The 20,903-nt window shown below is 44.2% G+C and overlaps 1 protein-coding gene across 1 annotated transcript in view; it reads left to right on the top strand.

Annotated features, from left to right (window-relative positions):
• Positions 1-20,903, top strand: part of bms1 (BMS1 ribosome biogenesis factor) — a gene marked incomplete at its 5' end in the record, with an annotated part of 100,063 nt that overhangs the window by 6,333 nt on the left and 72,827 nt on the right. Inside the window, 4 exons of the mRNA XM_033012868.1 lie at positions 323-444; positions 3,003-3,196; positions 6,575-6,714; positions 17,424-18,049. Coding sequence (XP_032868759.1) covers positions 323-444; positions 3,003-3,196; positions 6,575-6,714; positions 17,424-18,049 — 1,082 coding nt within the window. The remainder of the gene's footprint in view (positions 1-322; positions 445-3,002; positions 3,197-6,574; positions 6,715-17,423; positions 18,050-20,903) is intronic.

Here is a 20,903-nt window from a genome sequence, read left to right as displayed (position 1 = left end):
GACATTTCTCCTCATCTCCTTCTTAAAGGAATTCGGTTATTCCTCTAGTCCTAGACTCCCCCACTAATGGAAATATCCTCTCCACATCTACTCAAGCGTTTCACTATTTGGTAAGTTTCAATGAGATCGCCCCCCTCACCCTTCTAAACTCCAGCGAGTCAGGCCTAGTGTCTTCAAATGCTGATAATGTAGGTCTTGTCATCTCAATGTTGTTCTGTTCATCTGCACAGGCCTGCCAGACATCTCAAATGTGTCAAAATATGACCGTTCTGTGGAAAACAAAATGTAAATAAAGTGTGAAATTGTGTTGTTGATATTTCAGAATGGAAGATCTGACCAACCTTGAGGATGTGCGGGTGAACCAGAAGTGTGACCGTAGGATAACAATGTACGGGTACCTGCGTGGGACGTACCTCAAGGACAACAGTCAGGTTCACGTACCCGGTAATGCATTGCTTCAAACAAGTATTGCCCATGGATTCTGTGGGGAACATAAAAGCTGTCACTATCCCACTCGGGAACACTGTAAACATTGTCCATGTATCAGGTGTTCATCTGTGATCAATGTAATGGGAGTAGGTTGCTTGGCCCCATAGAGTCGTAGCATAGAAATAGGAAGTTCGGGCCTCAATCTTGCTCCTACCCATCAATACTAATCCCACTTGCTATATCCATCCATGACATACTTATTCAAGAGCCTGTCTATATGTCTCTTAAATGCTGTTACTGTTCTTTCTGTTACCACCTTCTTACATTACTGATTCCAAGTTCCAGCTCCTATTTCTGTGAAAACTCTACGTCTCAGATTCCCATTAAATCTTCCCACTTGCAATCAACCAATGTCCTCCTGTTTTAGACGCCTCCAGCATGGAAGCAGAGTATGGCTCTCTACCCAATCTGTCTATCGTAATTTTATATGCCTCGATCACTCCTCGGCCTCCTTCATTGCACGGACACCAAGTCGAGCCTGTCTAATCTCTCGGTGTAATCTTAGCCCTCCAATCCAGCCACATTCTTGTGAATCTTTGCTGCATCATGTCTGCCTTAACCACATCCTTCCCATAGTGTTGTGACAGGAGCTGTGCATAATACTCAAGTGTGAAATCACCAATGTTTTGTACAACTGCAACATGAAATCTCAACTCTAGCACTCATGCCTCTGTTAATGAAGGCAAACATTCCAAGAATTTACAGAGTGATTTAGGCCATTTAGAAAAATGGGCTGAAAGATGGCAGATGGAGTTTAATGCTGATAAATGTGAGGTGTTACACCTTGGCAGGACAAATCAAAATAGGACGTACATGATAAATGGTAGGGAATTGAAGAATACAGTTGAACAGAGGGATCTGGGAATAACCGTGCATAGTTCCTTGAAGGTGGAATCTCATATAGATAGGGTGGTAAAGAAAGCTTTTGGTATGCTAGCCTTTATAAATCAGAGCATTGAGTATAGAAGCTGGGATGTAATGTTAAAATTGTACAAGGCATTGGTGAGACCAAATCTGGAGTATGGTGTACAATTTTGGTCGCCCAATTATAGGAAGGATGTCAACAAAATAGAGAGAGTACAGAGGAGATTTACTAGAATGTTGCCTGGGTTTCAACAACTAAGTTACAGAGATAGGTTGAATAAGTTAGGTCTTTATTCTCTGGAGCGCAGAAGGTTAAGAGGGGACTTGATAGAGGTCTTTAAAATGATGAGAGGGATAGACAGAGTTGATGTGATCAAGCTTTTCCCTTTGAGAATAGGGAAGATTCAAACCAGAGGACATGACTTCAGAATTAAGGGACAGAAGTTTAGGGGTAACATGAGGGGGAACTTCTTTACTCAGAGAGTGGTAGCGGTGTGGAATGAGCTTCCAGTGGAAGTGGTGGCGGCAGGTTCGTTGGTATCATTTAAAAATAAATTGGATAGGCATATGGATGAGAAGGGAATGGAGGGTTATGGTATGAGCGCAGGCAGGTGGGGACTAAGGGAAAAAAGTTGTTCGGCACGGACTTGTAGGGCCGAGATGGCCTGTTTCCGTGCTGTAATTGTTATATGGTTATATGGTTATAAGAATGCCATATGATGTGAGCAAAAAACAGAGTGCTGGAAACTCAGCTGGTCAGGCAGCATCTGTGGAGGCAATGGACAGGTGATGTTTCAGGTCGGGACCTTCTTCAGACTGAAGAACGTCCTCTGTCCTGTCCATTCCCTCCACAGATGCTGCCTGACCCGCTGAGTTCCTCCAGCATTTTGCTCAAGGTTTCAGTATCTGCAGTTTCTTGTGACGCTATACACACTCATCACCACCCTCTCTATCTGTATTCCAATTTTCAGGGAACTGTGTTCTTGTACCTTAAAAGCTGGGAAGTAATATTTGCCTGAATGGTCTGATTTTTGTGGCAGTATGGATGGAATCTGCAGGATGGTCTCCAGTGGTGTGAATTTCTTGATGTAATTGTGGAACCTTGCCCCATTGAAGGAGTGCAGCCATTATACCTGGGTGTTTGTGGGCAACCTTCAGTTGCTCCCACTTAATGTCCTTTTATATATGCTGCTGTAATCACTTTTCTGAATACAAAACTAAAGACTGTTAATACTTAATACCCTGCCAGCATTTCATTGCCTTGAGTGGATATGGTATATGTTGAATTCTGTGAATGGATCTCAAGATTTTCGCGGGGAGATGGGTTAAAATGAAAAGGTGTTTTTCCCCTTTTTTTTCCCATTCCTCTCTTCCCGTAAAACATTTTGATGATTACTGTGGGTGTGTGGTCCCAGCACCTGTGAAACATGAGCATTTATATTTTTTCTGCAGTTTTGTTGCATGCTTTGTCAAATCTTAACAGTCTTTGATAATTTGAGAATGTTATCTATCCAATCCTAACATCGTCGTGAAGATAGACACAAAATGCTGGAGTAATACAGAGGGACAGCTGACTAACATCGTCACTTAGATTCAAACATAAACATGATGTATATGTGATCCGAAGGTTTAATTCTTTTGTATTCTAGGTGTTGGTGACTTCATGGTGAATAAAGTCGACTTCCTTCCAGATCCCTGCCCCCTTCCAGAGCAGCTGAAGAAACGGTCGTTGAATGAGAAAGAAAGGATGATCTATGCCCCAATGTCTGGTGTTGGGGGGATTATTTATGATAAAGATGCCGTGTATATCGATTTGGGTGGAAGCCATGCACACAGAGATGAGGTATGGTGGTGTACTGTCGTCTCTCGAGTTTCTTTCACCTTTTTGACAATGTTTTTCTTCTCCTAAGCTCTCAGGCCTTCACTGCATGGCCCATGTGTTATTGAGCTAGATAAGTAGCATCTGAATCCTCTCAACAGTAGGAAACGTTGCAATTGATCGCAGAATCATGGGTAGAAAAAAGGTACAACAGATGGTGGTTTACCAAGGGAGCATCCCTGGAGAACATGGACAGGTGATGTTTCGGTTCCGAGCCCAGGAATGCTGCCTGACCCTCTGAGCTACTCCAGCATTTTGTATCTTTCCATACAATCAGGCAATTTAATTTACAGGAGGAGGCCATTTGGCCCACTGTTTCTGTACTGGTTGGGTTGGGGGGGGGGGGGGGGGGAAGAGCTGCCTACTTCCACTCATTCCACCTCCCAGCATAGACCAGTTGTAGGACTCTGAATCTGAAGCCATGAATATTATCCCTCCTCGTAACTGATAGTGGCCTCACCAGCAAAATGCACATCCTCCCAACTCACGTTACATACCATCGTGCGTGAGTGACGTTCTGTACTCTGGGGGTGTTGCTGATGTTGTGAATTTTGGCAAATTTTTACTTGCATTCATTTACGAATTCTGTCCTGTTAAATGATGTTAAAATATAGTGTTTTACAGATGACAGATGGTAAAAGTTATAGTTGTACCTGTGATAGACAGAATCATGGATGCATGCAGCATTTGCCCCGCTACATTCACGGCAGCATCAAATCCCCATCCATACAAAGCCTATTAAATGGCACTCAGTCCATCGCCTTCTGTACCTTGGCTGTTGAAGTGCCTGCCCAGATGTTGACAACATCTGCCTCCAGCACCTTCTCTGGCAGTGCATTCCAGATCTCAACCATGGTTGGTGGAAGTTTCTTCCTTGGATCCCCTCTAAATGTAATACTCTTCACCTTTAAACTACCCCCTCTGGTCTCGGAGACCTCTGCCATGGGATGTCTATTTACCCTATCTATTACGAGGTCAAACTAATGATTGGCTAAAGGAATGGAGCAGGAGGTTGGGCTTCAGATACTTGGATCACGTCGAAAGAAGGTGGGAACAGTACAGGCAGTTGGGTTGTGCTTGAATTGGAAGCTAATATTCCATCTGCATTTGGCTGCCTAACTTACCAGCTGACTAATTCCCTTATGTAACCCACCGTTACACTCCTTAAGGGCCTGTCCCACTTGGGCGACCTAATCCGCAAGTGCAGAAGAGTGTCTTCGACCTTCAAGCTCGAGGCACTCTCGTGGAAAGCCTCGAGCTGGATTGACCGAAGCTTGAGCTGCATCTACCGACCGCACGCACACGCACACGCACACACACACACACACATATCACGAAGGTGGGGGCCATGGAAAGCGGAGGGGCGCTGTTTGCGCGATGAAGAGTAAGGTAAATGGCTGCCATAGAGTACCGTAAGTCCTTTAGAGTGTGCGGGGGGGGGGGGGGGGGGGGGGAAGAGGAGGGAGACTAGAAGGGGGGGAGAAGGAGTGGAGGCACTTTTAAGAAGTTTAATAAAGTTTAGCCGGCATTTTACCTACTGGTAGGTCTTTCTAGGTCGTAAAACACCAATGAGCCAATCAAAATGGCTGGTCAGCGAAGGAGATGGCCTTTGAGTGCCTGTAAATAAATAGCGACCCCACTCCACTGCATTACAAGTGAAAAAGACCCATGCCGACCAAATTTCAATATCCTGAGGCGAGTAGGCGGGAACCTCCCTCGAGCATGAAGGAGTTCCAGCCACCTCATATGACCTCCTAGGATCGTGTGTCGACCATGCTGCGAGGTTGAGTCCAGGGCAAACTCTTCCAACCTCGCAGCTTAGGTCGCCCAAATGGGACAGGCCCTTTACCATCACTACCACCAATTTCCATCTCGTCTGTAAATATACTAACAACGCTTGCATTTGCATCTTACACGTAAACGTATGAAGCAAGGATGATTAACCTTTTGTGTTGTGCAAAATTAAATAAGAGACTATTACTCATTTCTGTTTTCTGAAACGTGTCAACACTAATGACATAAATTAGGACAATGGTCTATGCTGGATCCCCTCCAACCTACTGTCTATCACAGGTGCCCATCAAATCCCTTTTGGTTTTCTTTGCTACCAGCGTACAGTAAGAAACATAGACAATAGGGTAGGAGTAGGCCATTCGGCCCTTCGAGCCAGCATCGCCATTCAATATGATCATAGAAACATAGAAAATAGGTACAGGAGTAGGCCATTCGGCCCTTCGAGCCTGCACCGCCATTCAATATGATCATGGCTGATCATCCAAAATCATTACCCTGTTCCGGCTTTCTGCCCATATACCTTGGTTCCATTAGCCCTAAGAGCCATTTCTAAACTCTCCCTTGAATACATCCAGTGAATAGGCCTCCACTGCCTTCTGTGGCGGAGAATTTCACAGATTCACAACTCTCTGGGTAAAAAAGGTTTTCCTCATCTCAGTCCTAAATGGTCTAACCTTTATTCTTAAGCTGTGACCCCTGGTTCTGGACTTACCAAACATTGGGAGTATTTTTCCCGCATCTTGCCTGTCCAATCCCTTAAGAATTTTATATAAGGGGCAGGTTACAGCAGTTAGTTAACCGAGCGCCGTCTTTGGGAGGGCACCAGGTCACCCTGAGGAGACCCGCGTGATGTTGGGGAGTACGGCAAGCTGGGCATAGGTAGCGAACACCCAAGCGTGCAATCTTCCCCCCCTCATTTGAGGTGCCACGGTGTAGCTGATACACTCCCTGTAGTCACACGATACTACCCTGACTTTCTTTCGTGATGATGCAATGTAGTAACTCGGGCCTGCAGTGACATTTATTACAACCTCTATAAGGAAGAGAGGGCTGGAGAAGTGGGGAGAGAAAACGGGGGGAGATGCTGAAGGAGAGACACTGGCTGGTGTATGGTGAAAGGAAGTTGGGGGTTGGGGGGGCGAGGAGAGGAGAGTGATCCTGAGGATTGGAGAGAGAGATAGAGAGTGGCTGGAGGAGGAAGAGAGAGGACACTCTTTCCCAAGTTTCAACTACCCTTCAGTCAATCTGAGAACAGAAAGCCTACCCCAGTGGCTTATTTTGTCCGAGGTTCTGCAGAAATCATTTATTTCTCATCTGCACCTTCTGACATTTCCAAAATCCTCAAAACGTCATATATGTCAGAGATGAATAAAATGCAAGATAGGAAACCTATGAAGGATGCAAATAAAAATAAATATATTATAAAAAGCTCAGGGGCAAGGAATGTGTTTTTACTCATGTGCTGGCGATACAAAGTATTAAATCTGTCAAAGCACCACAACCACTTTGATACATTACTTGTGTGTGTGTGTTATGCTTGGTCTGCAGGAGGAACAAAGGCCAACCCATGAGCTGATGCAGAGTCTCATTACGACACATAGCACCATTGATAACAAGATGGTTTCCAGCAAAGTCTCCCTCTTTATGGATTCACATCCGCTGGGATATGAAGAATTAGACGAAGACAGGTACAAAAAGCCATGGATTCCATTTTAAACCGACCTATCTTGCACTTGGTGATTTATCATACCCACGTAGAGTATTGTGTTCAGGTTTGATTCACCCTGCTGCAGGAGAGATGTTAGCCATCTTTTTCACACAAAGGGTGGTAGGTATATGGAACGAGCTGCCAAAAGAGGTAGTCGAGGCAGGTCCTATCACAACATTTAAGAAATAATTAGACAGGTACATGGAGAGGATAGGTTTTGGGGACATGGGCCAAATGCGCGTAGGTGGGACTAGTGTAGACGGGGCATGTCGGTCGGCATGGTCAATTTGAGCAGAAGGGCCTGTTTCCAAACTGTATGACTATGATGTAAAGCTGGTGATATTCTGAGCTATGATGTCTTTGTTCCTTGTATTGGCAACATGGTGTTCTTCATCAAATGTAATGATCTGTTTCTTTGTTGTAGATAGGCATAGGAAGTCCACAAAAAAACAACTTTCTTCTTGTCCACCCTATTCTTGTAACATAACGTACTTTTTTAGAAAATATCTGAGGCTCCAGTTTCACATTCAGCCTGGCCCATACACCAAAGCATAGATTTTAAGCTCTCTGGTTGCACTGCAATGATGAGGTTGTCCATTTAAACTTTCAACTGGATTCTGAACCTATTAATTTATATTAACCATATATAACCATATAACAATTACAGCACGGAAACAGGCCATCTCGACCCTTCTAGTCCGTGCCGAACACGTATTCTCCCCTAGTCCCATATACCTGCGTTCAGACCATAACCCTCCATTCCTTTCCCGTCCATATAACTATCCAATTTATTTTTAAATGATAAAATCGAACATGCCTCCACCACCTTCACTGGAAGCTCATTCCACACAGCCACCACTCTCTGAGTAAAGAAGTTCCCCCTCATGTTACCCCTAAACTTCTGTCCCTTAATTCTCAAGTCATGTCCCCTTGTTTGAATCTTCCCTACTCTCAGTGGGAAAAGCTTATCCACGTCAACTCTATCTATCCCTCTCATCATTTTAAAGACCTCTATCAAGTCCCCCCTTAACCTTCTGCGCTCCAAAGAATAAAGACCTAACTTGTTCAACCTTTCTCTGTAACTTAGTTGCTGAAACCCAGGCAACATTCTAGTAAATCTCCTCTGTACTCTCTCTATTTTGTTGACATCCTATTAATATTAATTTAGCTTCGCATCTTGTTCAGCACATGCATTGAGGGCCGAAAGGTCTTTTTTAATGCTGCACTGCTCTATGTTCTTTTCTGACTATTCCCAGAGAATATTTTGTGATTGGGATAATGTCCAAACATGGACAGATGGGAATAGTGGAGATGGGCTATCTTAGCCAGCATGGGCAAGTTGTGCCGAAGGACCTATTTCCATGCTGTATGACTGACTAATATTTCAGCATTACCTGCACAATGTTTTATCGCTGGGATGACATTTGTCTCAGTCCAGCTTCCCCTTCTTACTCCAACTCGTTCCGCACATGTACTTTCCTTGGGCTTGGTCATGGAGAGGAAACATGGCACAATTAAAGGGCATTGTCCTTGTTTTGTGGGTCAAGTTTCTTCTCTGAAAGGATTAAGCCCTCCAGTCCCGGTAACATGCCTGTGAATAGTTTCTGCACCCGATGCAGCTAATTGACATCCTTCCCAAACCTGGGAGATCAGAACAGCGCAAAATACCCCCAAGCGTGGTCTCACCTATGAATTGTACGGATATAACGTTGCACCCCAATTTATAAACTCAACGTCTTGACAAGCGTGTCAAATGCCTACTTCACCACCCAGTTTACCACTGTTCAAACTATAAAAATCTATGTACTCGTAACATTCACTGTAGGTCTTGCCCTGGTTTAACTTGCCAAAATATGCCCCCTTGCAGTTGTCTGAGTTAAATTCCTTCTGCCATTCCTTGACTTACTTCCTCAATTCATCTAGATTCTATTGTAATCTTTTCACTGCCCACTATACCACCAACGTTGATGTCATCTGCAAACTTCCTAACCATGCTAATAACATTGTTATCAAATTATTAATATGGATGATGAACCTCAGTGAACATAGCATCAACGCCTGTGGCACACCATTGGTCACAGGCTTCCATTCTGATTAACAAAACTCCACTACCATCTTCTGTCTCCTTTCGCCAGGCCAATTTTATATCCAATTGGCCATATCCAATTTATTTCCATCCTGGATTCCAAACTAGTCAAAGGCCTTGCTAAAGTACATGTAGACAACATTCACTGCCTTACCTTCATCAATCATCTTCGTCATTCATTTAAAAAAAAAACAAGGTTGTAAGGCATGAACTGCCCTGCTCAAGTAATGCTGACTGTCCCCAATAAGCCCAAGCTTTGTAAGATTTTTCTCAAATAATTTATCTACCATTAATGTGAGACTCGCCTCCCTATTTTAGATGATCTCTATTGTCCTTCTTGAAGGATCAACGTGGACTACTCTTCAGTACTCTGGGACCTCGCTGTGGCCAGAGAGGTTGCAGAGATCTCTGTCAAGGTCCTGGTAATCTCATCTCAAGTCAAGTCAAGTTTATTTGTCACATACACATACGAGATGTGCAGTGAAATGAAAGTGGCAATGCTCGCGGACTTTTGTGCAAAAGACAAACAACCAAACAACCAAACAAACTATAAACACAATCATAACACACATATTCTTTTACTTAATAAATAATGGAAGAAAAAACGTTCAGTAGAGTTAGTCCCTGGTGAGATAGGCGTTTACAGTCTGAATGGCCTCTGGGAAGAAACTCCTTCTCAACCTCTCCGTTCTCACCGCATGGCTCTTCCAATAACCTGAGAAAGCGCCCATCAGGCCCTGGGGAGCTATCCATCTTAATGTTCTTCAATAGACCCAATGCCACCACCTTGATCTCCGAATGCCCCAGACATACCCCACCAATCTTACTGTCCTTAGTTTGGGGTTTAATTTAGAGTTACAGCACAGAAACAGGCCCTTCCACCAGCCAAAATCCTTATAAATTGAGTTACACTGCATGCCCCCCCCCCACCCAATCCTGTGCCATGTCCAGGACCAATGAGTGGGCACCCATCCGTAGTAATCCCATTTTCCAGCACCCTCTGGGCCGAGGTGGTTCAAGTCTTAGTCCAGCCACGTCTTAAATGTGACTCTGCCTCCATCACCTGCCTTTGCAGACAGAGTCATAGATGAAGCCTGACCTGCACAAGCAGTTTGTATTTTTCACTTCACCGATTGTGTTTAGCCTACCAGGTATTTCCAGCACTTTCTGCTTTGGGGAGTCTCTTTGGCTCTGCCAAGCCAAGAGAGATGGCCAGTATTTTGGGTGGGGACCCTGCGTCCGGAATGAGAGTGCAGAGGGGAGATGGTATATAAAGGTGGTATATAAAGGTGAGAGGGAGGGATGAGGCAGGGGAAGGTGGAACCAGGTGGTGAGCAGGATGAGGGCCAGGCGGGGGTGGGGGGCTTTGAGTTGGGGGCAGCAACTGGGAGGTGATGGATAGAGACAGATAAAGAGAGATAAATATTTGGGGGGGCGGGGCGGCAAGGTCGGGTGGGGACAGTGGAGGTCGAGACAGGCTGGAAGCTGATGTGGAGAGCCAAGATCTGATGAGGGGTGGGTGATGCGCAGTGTTGGTGTTTCAGGCTAGTGGTTGCATAGTGACAGCCTGTCCTCTGTTTCTCTCTCCAGTAGACACTGTTTCATCTGTGGGTCTACCCTGCATTTCTTGTTTGTGTTTCAGTTTTCAGCATCTACAGTTATGTTTTGTTTAAATCTAACTTGCCCAGGCTGACCAAGGTGCCCCATCTCCATTTGTCCCACCTGTCCATGTTTGGCTCACATTCCGAACAAGAAATCTGCAATTGCGTTTTATTTAAATTCGGTTTTGCTCCCTTCACACACGTTCCTGACCACCTGGGCATTCCAATCATATAGACAGCATAGTACAGCACAGGAACTGACCCTTCGGCCCACATTACCTGTGCCTAACATGATATCAAGATAAACTAATCTCCACAGTCACACCACTGAGGTAGTTCATTTGGCCCATCAGGTCGATGCCAGCTTCAAGTAGAACAATCCCAACAATCCCATCCAACTCATTCTGTCAAATGCCTATGGATGCATTTTTGCTTTGCTACTTGCCTACAGTCAGGATAATGATGTTGACAGCTTATTATCCTTTCAACACATCAGTGCTTAAATGATTCCAAGTTTAACTTGGCAACACGTTCGGCACAGCCAAGGGGCTTTCGACAAGGTCCCACATAAGAGATTAGTATACAAACTTAAAGCACATGGCATTGGGGGTTCAGTATTGATGTGGATAGAGAACTGGCTGGCAAACAGGAAGCAAAGAGTAGGAGTAAACGGGTCCTTTTCACAATGGCAGGCAGTGACTAGTGGGGTACCGCAAGGCTCAGTGCTGGGACCCCAGCTATTTACAATATATATTAATGATTTGGATGAGGGAATTGAATGCAACATCTCCACGTTTGCAGATGACACTAAGCTAGGGGGCAGTGTTAGCTGTGAGGAGGATGCTAGGAGGCTGCAAGGTGACTTGGATAGGCTGGGTGAGTGGGCAAATGCATGGCAGATGCAGGATAATGTGGATAAATGTGAGGTTATCCACTTTGGTGGCAAAAACAGGAAAGCAGACTATTATCTAAATGGTGGCTGATTAGGAAAAGAGGAGATGCAACGAGACCTGGGGGTCATGGTACACCAGTCCTTGAAAGTAGGCTTGCAGGTGCAGCAGGCAGTGAAGAAAGCGAATGGTATGTTAGCATTCATAGCAAAAGGATTTGAGTATAGGAGCAGGGAGGTTCTACTGCAGTTGTACAGGGTCTTGGTGAGACCACACCTGGAGTATTGCGTACAGTTTTGGTCTCCAAATCTGAGGAAGGACATTATTGCCATAGAGGGAGTGCAGAGAAGGTTCACCAGACTGATTCCTGGGATGTCAGGACTTTCATACGAAGAAAGACTGGATAGACTCGGCTTGTACTCGCTAGAATTTAGGAGATTGAGGAGGGATCTTATAGAAACTTACAAAATTCTTAAGGGGTTGGACAGGCTAGATGCAGGAAGATTGGTTCCGATGTTGGGGGAGTCCAGGACAAGGGGTCACAGCTTAAGGATAGAGGGGAAATCCTTTAGGACCGAGATGAGAAAAACATTTTTCACACAGAGAGTGGTGAATCTCTGGAACTCTCTGCCACAGAAGGTAGTTGAGGCCAGTTCATTGGCTATATTTAAGAGGAAGTTAGATGTGGCCCTTGTGGCTAAAGGGATCAGGGGGTATGGAGAGAAGGCAGGTACAGGATACTGAGTTGGATGATCAGCCATGATCATATTGAATGGCGGTGCAGGCTCGAAGGGCCGAATGGCCTACTCCTGCACCTATTTTCTATGTTCCTGTGCTGTACTGTTCTATGTGGGAGAAAATGAGTGGGAAATTATAGGAAAAGCTCTTTAACTCAGGCGGCTGAGCTCAGTATTGAAGCTGGGTTGCTGGAGATCTGAGGCTGCAGATTAGCTCATGTTCACCAAACATTAAGGCTGTTAAAGGTAGAACTCATGATCTCCTAGTGAAAGTAAATTAAACAAGTAACTAAAACGATTCACTGCAAAAAGACTAAGTGCTGGAGTCAATTTGTCTTTTTGCAGAGAGGAGTAACTCATCTCTGGAGAACAAAGATAGGTGATGGTTTGGGTCTGAAGAAGGATCCTCACACAAAGCATCGCCGAGCCATGTATTCGAGAGATGCTGCCTGACCCGCTGACTTACTCCAGCACTTTGTGTCCTTTTTACAAACCATCTGCACTTTCTTGTGTCTGAATGATTCACAGTATTTCGAAACATAGAAAATAGGTGCAGGAGGAGGCCATCGGCCCTTCATATAACCATATAACAATTGCAGCACGGAAACAGGCCATCTCGGCCTTTCTAGTCTGTGCCGAACACTTATTCTCCCCTAGTCCCATCTTCCTGCACTCAGACCATAACCATCCATTCCTTTCCCGTCCAGAACCGCCATTCATTGTGATCATGGCTGATCGTCCCCTATCAATAATCCTGCCTTCTCCCCATATCCCTCGACTCCACTAGCCCCTAGCGCTCTATCTAACACTCTCTTAAATCCATCCAGTGACGGCCTCCCATAAATTCACAACTCTCTGAGTGAAAAAGTTTTTTCTCACCTCAGTCTTAAATGACCTCCCCTTTATTCTAAGACTGTGGCCCCTGGTTCTGGACTCGCTCAACATTGGGATCATTTTTCCTGCATCAAGCGTGTCCAGTCCTTTATATGTTATATGTTTCTATAAGATTCCCCCTCATCCTTCTAAACTCCAGTGAATACAAGCCTAGTCTTTTCAATCTTTCCTCATATGACCGTCCCCCCATCCCATGGATCAATCTCGTGAACCATAGCTGCACTGCCTCAATCACAAGGATGTCCTTCCTCAAATTAGGAGACCAAAACTGTACACAATACTCCAGATGTGGTCTCACCAGAGCCCTATACAACTGCTGAAGAACCTCTTTACTCCTATACTGAAATTCTCTTGTTATGAAATTCTCTTCCATTAGCTTTCTTCACTGCTTGCTGTACCTGTAAGCCAACTTTCTGTGACCGGTGTACAAGGACGCCCAGGTCTCGCTGCACCTCCCCCTTACCTTACCTAACCTAACCCCATTGAGATAATAATCTGCCCCCTTGTTTTTGCCGCAAAAGTGGACAACCTCACATTTATCTATATTATACTGCATCTGCCACGCATCTGCCCACTCACTCAACCTGTCCAGGTCACCCTGCAACCTCCTAACATCCTCTTCACAGCTCACAGTCACACAGCTTTGTGTCATCTTGCTAAACCCCTTAGTGTTGCTCCTAATCCCCTCTTCCAAATCATTAATATATATGGTAAACAGTTGCGGTCCCAACTCGCCACTGCCTGCCATTCTGAAAAGGACCCGTTCACTCCCACTCTTTTCTTCCGGTCTGCCAACCAATTTTCTATCCATGTCAACACTCTACCCCAAATAACATGTGCTCTAATTTTAGTCGCCAGTCTCCCATGCGGGACCTTATCAAAGGCTTTCTGAAAGTCTAGATACACTACATCCACTGGCACGCCTTCATCCATTTTACTTGTCACATCCTCAAAAAATTCCAGAAGATTAGTCAAGCATGATATCCCTTTCATAAATCCATGTTGACTTGGACTAATCCTTTTACTGCTATCCAAATGTCCCATTATTACCTCTTTAATAATTGACTCCAGCAACTTTCCCACCACCGAAGTCAGGCTAACTGGTCTGTAATTCCCCGATTTCTCTCTCGCTCCTTTCTTGAAAAGTGGGATTACATTAGCTATCCTCCAATCCAACTGATCCTGAATCTATTGAACATTGGAAGATGATCACCAATGCGTCCACTATTTCTAGAGCCACCTCCCTGAGGACCCTGGGATGCAGACCATCAGGTCCAGGGGATTTATCATCCTTCAGTCTCATTAGCCTACGCAATACTATTTCTCGCCTAATGAAAAGATATTTCAGTTCCTCTACCCCCTTAGATCCTCTGTCCTCCAGTACATCTGGAAGATTGTTTGTGTCTTCCTTAGTGAAGACCGATCCGAAGTACTTATTGAACTCTTCTGCCATTTCCTTGTTGCCCATAATAATTTCACCCGTGTCTGCCTTCAAGGGACCCAGATTTGACTTTGCTACTTTTTTTCCCTTAACATATCTAAAAAAGCTTTTACTGTCCTTTATATTCCTGGCCAGCTTCCCCTCGTACTTCATCTTTTCAGCCCGTATTGCCCGTTTTGTTTCCTTCTGTTGTCCTATGAAAGTTTCCCAATCCTCTGGCTTCCGGCTACTCTTTGCTGTGTTACGCATCTTTTCTTTTAGTTTTATTCTATCCCTAACTTCTCTTGTCAGCCACGGTTGCCTCCTACTCCCCTCAGAATCTTTCTTCCTTTTTGGAATGAAATGATCCTGCGTCTTCCGGATTATGCCCAGAAATTCCTGCCATTGCTGTTCCACGGTCATTCCTGCTAGGATCCCTTTCCAGTCTATCTTGGCCAGCTCCCCTTTCATGCCTTCATAGTCCCCTTTGTTCAACTGCATCACTGACACTTCCGATTTAACCTTCTCCTTCTCAAATTGCAGATTAAAACTAATCATATTATGATCACTACCTCCAAGCGGTTCCTTTACCTTGAGTTCTCTTATCATATCTGGTTCATTGGACAACACTAAATCCAGAATTGCATTTTCTCTGGTCGGCTCCATTACAAGCTGCTCTAAGAATCCATCTCGGAGGCATTTTACAAACTCTTTCTTAGGGTCCTGAACCAACCTGATTTTCCCAGTCTACCTGCATATTGAAATCCCCCATCACCACAGTGGCATTACCTTTGTTACATGCCAGTTTTAACTCCTACTGCAACTTACACCCTACATCCGGGCTACTATTTGGGGGTCTGTAGATAACACCAATTAATGTCTTCTTATAACCATATAACCATATAACAATTACAGCACGGAAACAGGCCATCTCGACCCTTCTAGTCGGTGCCGAACACATAATCTCCCCTAGTCCCATATACCTGTGCTCAGACCATAACCCTCCATTCCTTTCCCATCCATATAACTATCCAATTTATTTTTAAATGATAAAAACGAACCTGCCTCCACCACCTTCACTGGAAGCTCATTCCACACAGCTACCACTCTCTGAGTAAAGAAGTTCCCCCTCATGTTACCCCTAAACTTCAGTCCCTTAATTCTCAAGTCATGTCCCCTTGTTTGAACCTTCCCTACTCTCAGTGGGAAAAGCTTTTCCACGTCAACTCTGTCTATCCCTCTCATCATTTTAAAAACCTCTTATCAAGTCCCCCCTTAACCTTCTGCGCTCCAAAGAATAAAGCCCTAACTTGTTCAACCTTTCTCTGTAACTTAGTTGCTGAAACCCAGGCAACATTCTAGTAAATCTCCTCTGTACTCTCTCTATTTTGTTGACATCCTTCCTATAATTAGGCGACCAAAATTGTACACCATACTCCAGAATTGGCCTCACCAATGCCTTGTACAATTTTAACATTACATCCCAACTTCTATACTCAATGCTCTGATTTATAAAGGCCAGCACACCAAAAGCTTTCTTTACCACCCTATCTACATGAGATTCCACTTTCAGGGAACTGTGCACAGTTATTCCCAGATCCCTCTGTTCACCTACATTCTTCAATTCCCTACCATTTACCATGTACGTCCTATTTTGATTTGTCCTGCCAAGATGTAGCACCTCACACTTATCAGCATTAAACTCCATCTGCCATCTTTCAGCCCACTCTTCCAACTGGCATAAATCTCTCTGTAGACTTTGAAACTCTACTTCATTACCCGCAACCCCACCTATCTTAGTATTAGCTGCATACTTACTAATCCAATTTACCACACCATCGTCCAGATCATTGATGTACATGACAAACAACAGTGGACCCAACACAGATCCCTGTGGCACCCCACTCGTCACTGGCCTCCAACCTGACAAACAACCATCCACCATTACTCTCTGGCATCTCCCATTCAGCCACTGTTGAATCCATCTTGCTACTCCACCATTAATACCCAACCATTGAACCTTCTTAACCAACCTTCCTTGAGGAACCTTGTCAAAGGCCTTACTGAAGTCCATATACACAACATCCACTGCTTTACCCTCATCAATTTCCCGAGTAACATCTTCAAAAAATTCAAGAAGATTAGTTAAACATGACCTTCCAGGCACAAATCCATGTTGACTGTTCCTAATCAGACCCTGTTTATCCAGATGCTTATATATATTATCTCTAAGTATTCTTTCCATTAATTTGCCCACCACTGACGTCAAACTAACAGGTCTATAATTGCTAGGTTTACTCTTAGACCCCTTTTTAAACAATGGAACAACATGCCTTTACAATTCCTCAACTCAATCCATAATGATTCTACCTTGTCAGTCCCTATGTCTTCCCTCGCAAGGGACTGAATTCCATCTCTCACCAGCAGAGCTAACCCCCCTCCTCTGCCCAACTGCCTGTCGTTTCTATAGGATGTATAACCCAGAATATTAAGTCCCCAGGCCCGATCCTCCTGCAGGCACGTCTCAGTAATCCCCACAATGTCATATCTACCAACCTCTAACTGGGCCTCAAGCTCATCTACTTTACTTCTTATACTTTGCCAATTCATATACAATACTTTTAATTCCTTACGCATCTCACCTTTCACATCGATCCCTATTACACTTGGCCATACTCTCCTATTCCTTTGCGAGCTTCCTTTCCCATTAATTCTGGGGTCATGCTTTGTTTAAATATAAAACTACATTTTCCATATAACCATATAACAATTACAGCACGGAAACAGGCCATCTCGGCCCTTCTAGTCCGTGCCGAACACTTATTCTCCCCTAGTCCCATCTACCTGCACTAAGACCATAACCCTCCATTCCTTTCCCGTCCATATAACTATCAAACTTATTTTTAAATGATAAAATCGAACCTGCCTCCACCACCTCCACTGGAAGCTCATTCCACACAGCTACCACTCTCTGAGTAAAGAGGTTCCCCCTCATGTTACCCCTAAACTTATGTCCCTTAATTCTCAAGTCATATGAAAACTATGAACATTTTGTAAACAGATGCAGAATGCCAAAAGAGGAGAAGGTGTTAGATCCTGGGAGTGAGCGCATGCGTCGCAAGGCGGTGTTTGAAGATGAGGGTTGTGAGCAAATGTCTGAAAGTGACGAGGAGGATGAGCATGAAAATTGTGATGAAACGGAGAGTGAAGATGAAGAAACAAGCAGCAGTCCAAAGCAGACTAGAGAAGGATGTCATCCCCAGCTGCCCGAAGCCGTGCTGCTGGAGGGGATGTGCGCAGGAGCTGCAGAGGAAAGGCCAGCATTCGCTGATGCTGACGACAGCCTGGAGGTTGAGTCAGAGACGGAAGTGACCGATGGGTCCGATGGGGAAGAGGACATCGTTAGTGACTCTGCAGCGAGCTCCTTGCATTCTGATAACCAAGAAACACAGGAGGAAAGTTCGCAAAGAGGTTTGATCAGTATTCGGAGAGATCAGGGGCGAACGATGTCAGAGACGGATACTTCCGATGATGATGAAAGTCCGGACATGGTTGTGCAAACGACAGGGAAAAACACGACGGGCCCAGAATTGTCAGAGGGTCTGCAGAATCGGAGAACGGGTAACGTGGAAGAATTACTTAAAGGCGATATTGAAGAAAAGACTGACATAAATGATGAAACACCTGGTATGTGGAATTATTTTGGGGCATTTTTGATTAAGGTATTTCTCAGGACATTATTATGGTTTGAATATTTTGTAAAAACCTAAGAATATTCATTTTTATCTTCCTCTCTCAGTAGCTGAATCTAAAATTGATTTAAAACCCATTCCCACCTCAAATGAACTACATCACCCATCTTGCCACCAGTCCCACCTGAGCCATTTTGTTGCCCTTCTTCCCTTGATCCCAACCTGCTCATACTGCTGCTAGCTCTAAATCGTTATGAATCCTCTACACATCTTTTAGTTTAGTCTCTAAATCGTTATTAATCCTCTACACATCTTTTAGTTTTGTTTATTATTGTCAAGTGAACAGAGAGATATAGTGAAAACCTTGTTCTGCGTGCTATGCAATCAAATTATACAAGACATGAATAGAATAGATCCTGTTCTGCAACTGCACGAAGAGTGTAGGCACGATCCGGCACCTTTTTGCAACTTTGGGTCTGTACACATTGTCACTGATAATTCCGGTATATCTATCCCTTAGTCCGTTCACCGATTAGAATACTTTAAATTATCCTTTATTTCACCATGGTGGCCAGGTTTCTCTGTACCGCCCTGGAAAGCTCTCCCAGTGGATCACAGAGAAACACATGTGCTCAAACAAAGGAATTACCATATATAGTGGGAGGTAACTTACAAAAGGTGGTGATTCTGGACCAATAACTACAGGATCACATGGTTATACAGATGGGGACAATCTTTCTACCCAATTACAATTATACACAGCATAATACATGTTTTCCAGGAAAAATTATGTCATAGCAAGGATAATGAAACTTAACTAAATGATGTCAAAATAAAGAAATTAAAACTTAACTCGAAATACTTGAACCTTAGTCCTAATGTATCCCCAATTTTACATATTCTCATTCCTCCCTTTTATCATTGCATGATATCTCCCCATGTTCCTACCTCTTTCTATCCTTCCCAGTCATTCAAACTTCCTGCACCTTATCAACATGCTCAGTCTTTGCTTCATCACACACTTCATCCTGTCTTAACAATAACATTCTCGGAGCATCTATGCCTTCCAGTGCTGTCTGCATTCTCCCCAATACACTTTTTATAACTGCTAATCCTACAAAAATACAAATAATCGCAATAGCTAGGTACATAGCCATGTTGATTAGTCAGTCTGACCAGCTTCCAAAGCCCCAATGACCCCAGTCACTTGCTTCCTTCATGTTATCCAACTATCCTCTTATTAGCACTGCCGTTCTATGTTATCATGGCAGATCATCCACAATCAGTACCCCATTCCTGCCGCTAGCGTGTCCAAACCTTTAACAATCCTATATGTTTCAATAAGATTTCCTCTCATCCTTCCAAACACCACAGTATACAATTCCAGCTCTCCAAAACTGCACACAATACTCCAGGCGTGGTCTCACTAGGGCCCTGTACAACTGCAGAAGGACCCCATTGCTCCGAAACTCAAATCCTCTCACAATTAAGGCCAACATGCCACTAGCTTTCTTTATTGCCTGCTGTACCTGCATGCTTACTTTCAGTGACTGATATACAAGCACACCCAGGTCTCGTTGCACCTCTCCTTCTCCTAATCTGACACCATTCAGATAATAATCTGCCTTCCTGTTCTTGCCACAAGTGAATAACCTCACATTTATCTACATTATACTGTATCTGCCATGCATCAGCGCATTCACCCAACCTATCCCCAGTCCCCCTACATTCTCATAGCATCCTCCTCACAATTCACACTGCCACCCAGCTTTGTATCATCTGCAAATCTGTTAATGTTACTTGTAATCCCTTCATCTAAATAGGTACAGGGACTTTTACGCCCTCCTTTTGACATGCATAATCAAATTTACAAGCAGCATGGTAACATGGCAATACTCCATAATGACAATTCTCCTTCCTTGCCATCACCATCACAGGTTCCAGGACCCAGGTTCAATCCTGACCTCGGGTGCTGTGTGCCTGCCTGCAAATTCTCTGGAGGCTCTGGGTTCCCCCCACATCTCAAAGAACTTCAGGTTTTAGCTTAATTGGCCGCTGTAAATTACCACAAGTGTGTAGGGAGTGGATGAGAAAGTGGGATAACGGAGAACGAGTGTGAAGGGGTGATCGATGGTCAGCATGGATTTAATGGCCTGTTTTTATGCTTTATCTCTAAAAATAAAATTAAAACAATAAAAGTTAAACACGGAAATCTTTCCTCGCCCTGTAACCTGCCATAGTTGATTTAATTATTTAATTCATTTCTATCCCAAGCCTGACCTTCCATGGGATTTGAGAGGTGATTGCCTAAAGCAAGGCTGGAGTACCCCAGGAACCGATCGCTGGTGCTGGTAAATGGTTGGAGATCCGGTCTACCAGCCCTAGGGAGGCTGGCAATCACCAGGGAGGTTCAGCCGTTGTTGATGCTGTTGCTGGCGCTACAAAGTTCCAGCATTAACACCTTCAGTATGTGTATGTGTAGGAAGGAACTGCAGATGCTGGTGAACATGACAGATGAAAGCGGACAATGATGAAGGAAATGGAGAATAGTTCACTGTTAGCTGAGGGGAAGGTGACAATGAGGCAAACAAACAGTAAAATGAGTCAGAAGGACAGTGAAACTAGTCAGAGAACGTGGGTGGGGGACGGACAGAGAGGGAAAGCAAGGGTTACTTGAAATTAGAGAAGTCAATATTCATACCGCTGGGTTGAAAGCTGCCCAGGCAAAATTTTCAATGTTCTTCTGATTAATTTTACTGATTGTCACCATCCTTGTCACCTCAGCTATCAATGAACCATTCTACATTTCCTTATCATCATCTGCTTTGATCTGCCGTTTTCACACCCTT

This window comes from Amblyraja radiata, chromosome 37 (assembly GCF_010909765.2).
Source record: "Amblyraja radiata isolate CabotCenter1 chromosome 37, sAmbRad1.1.pri, whole genome shotgun sequence".
Taxonomy (NCBI): Eukaryota; Metazoa; Chordata; class Chondrichthyes; order Rajiformes; family Rajidae; genus Amblyraja; species Amblyraja radiata.
Note: the sequence above shows the minus strand (reverse complement) of the source record. Positions and strands in the feature narration are given on the sequence as shown.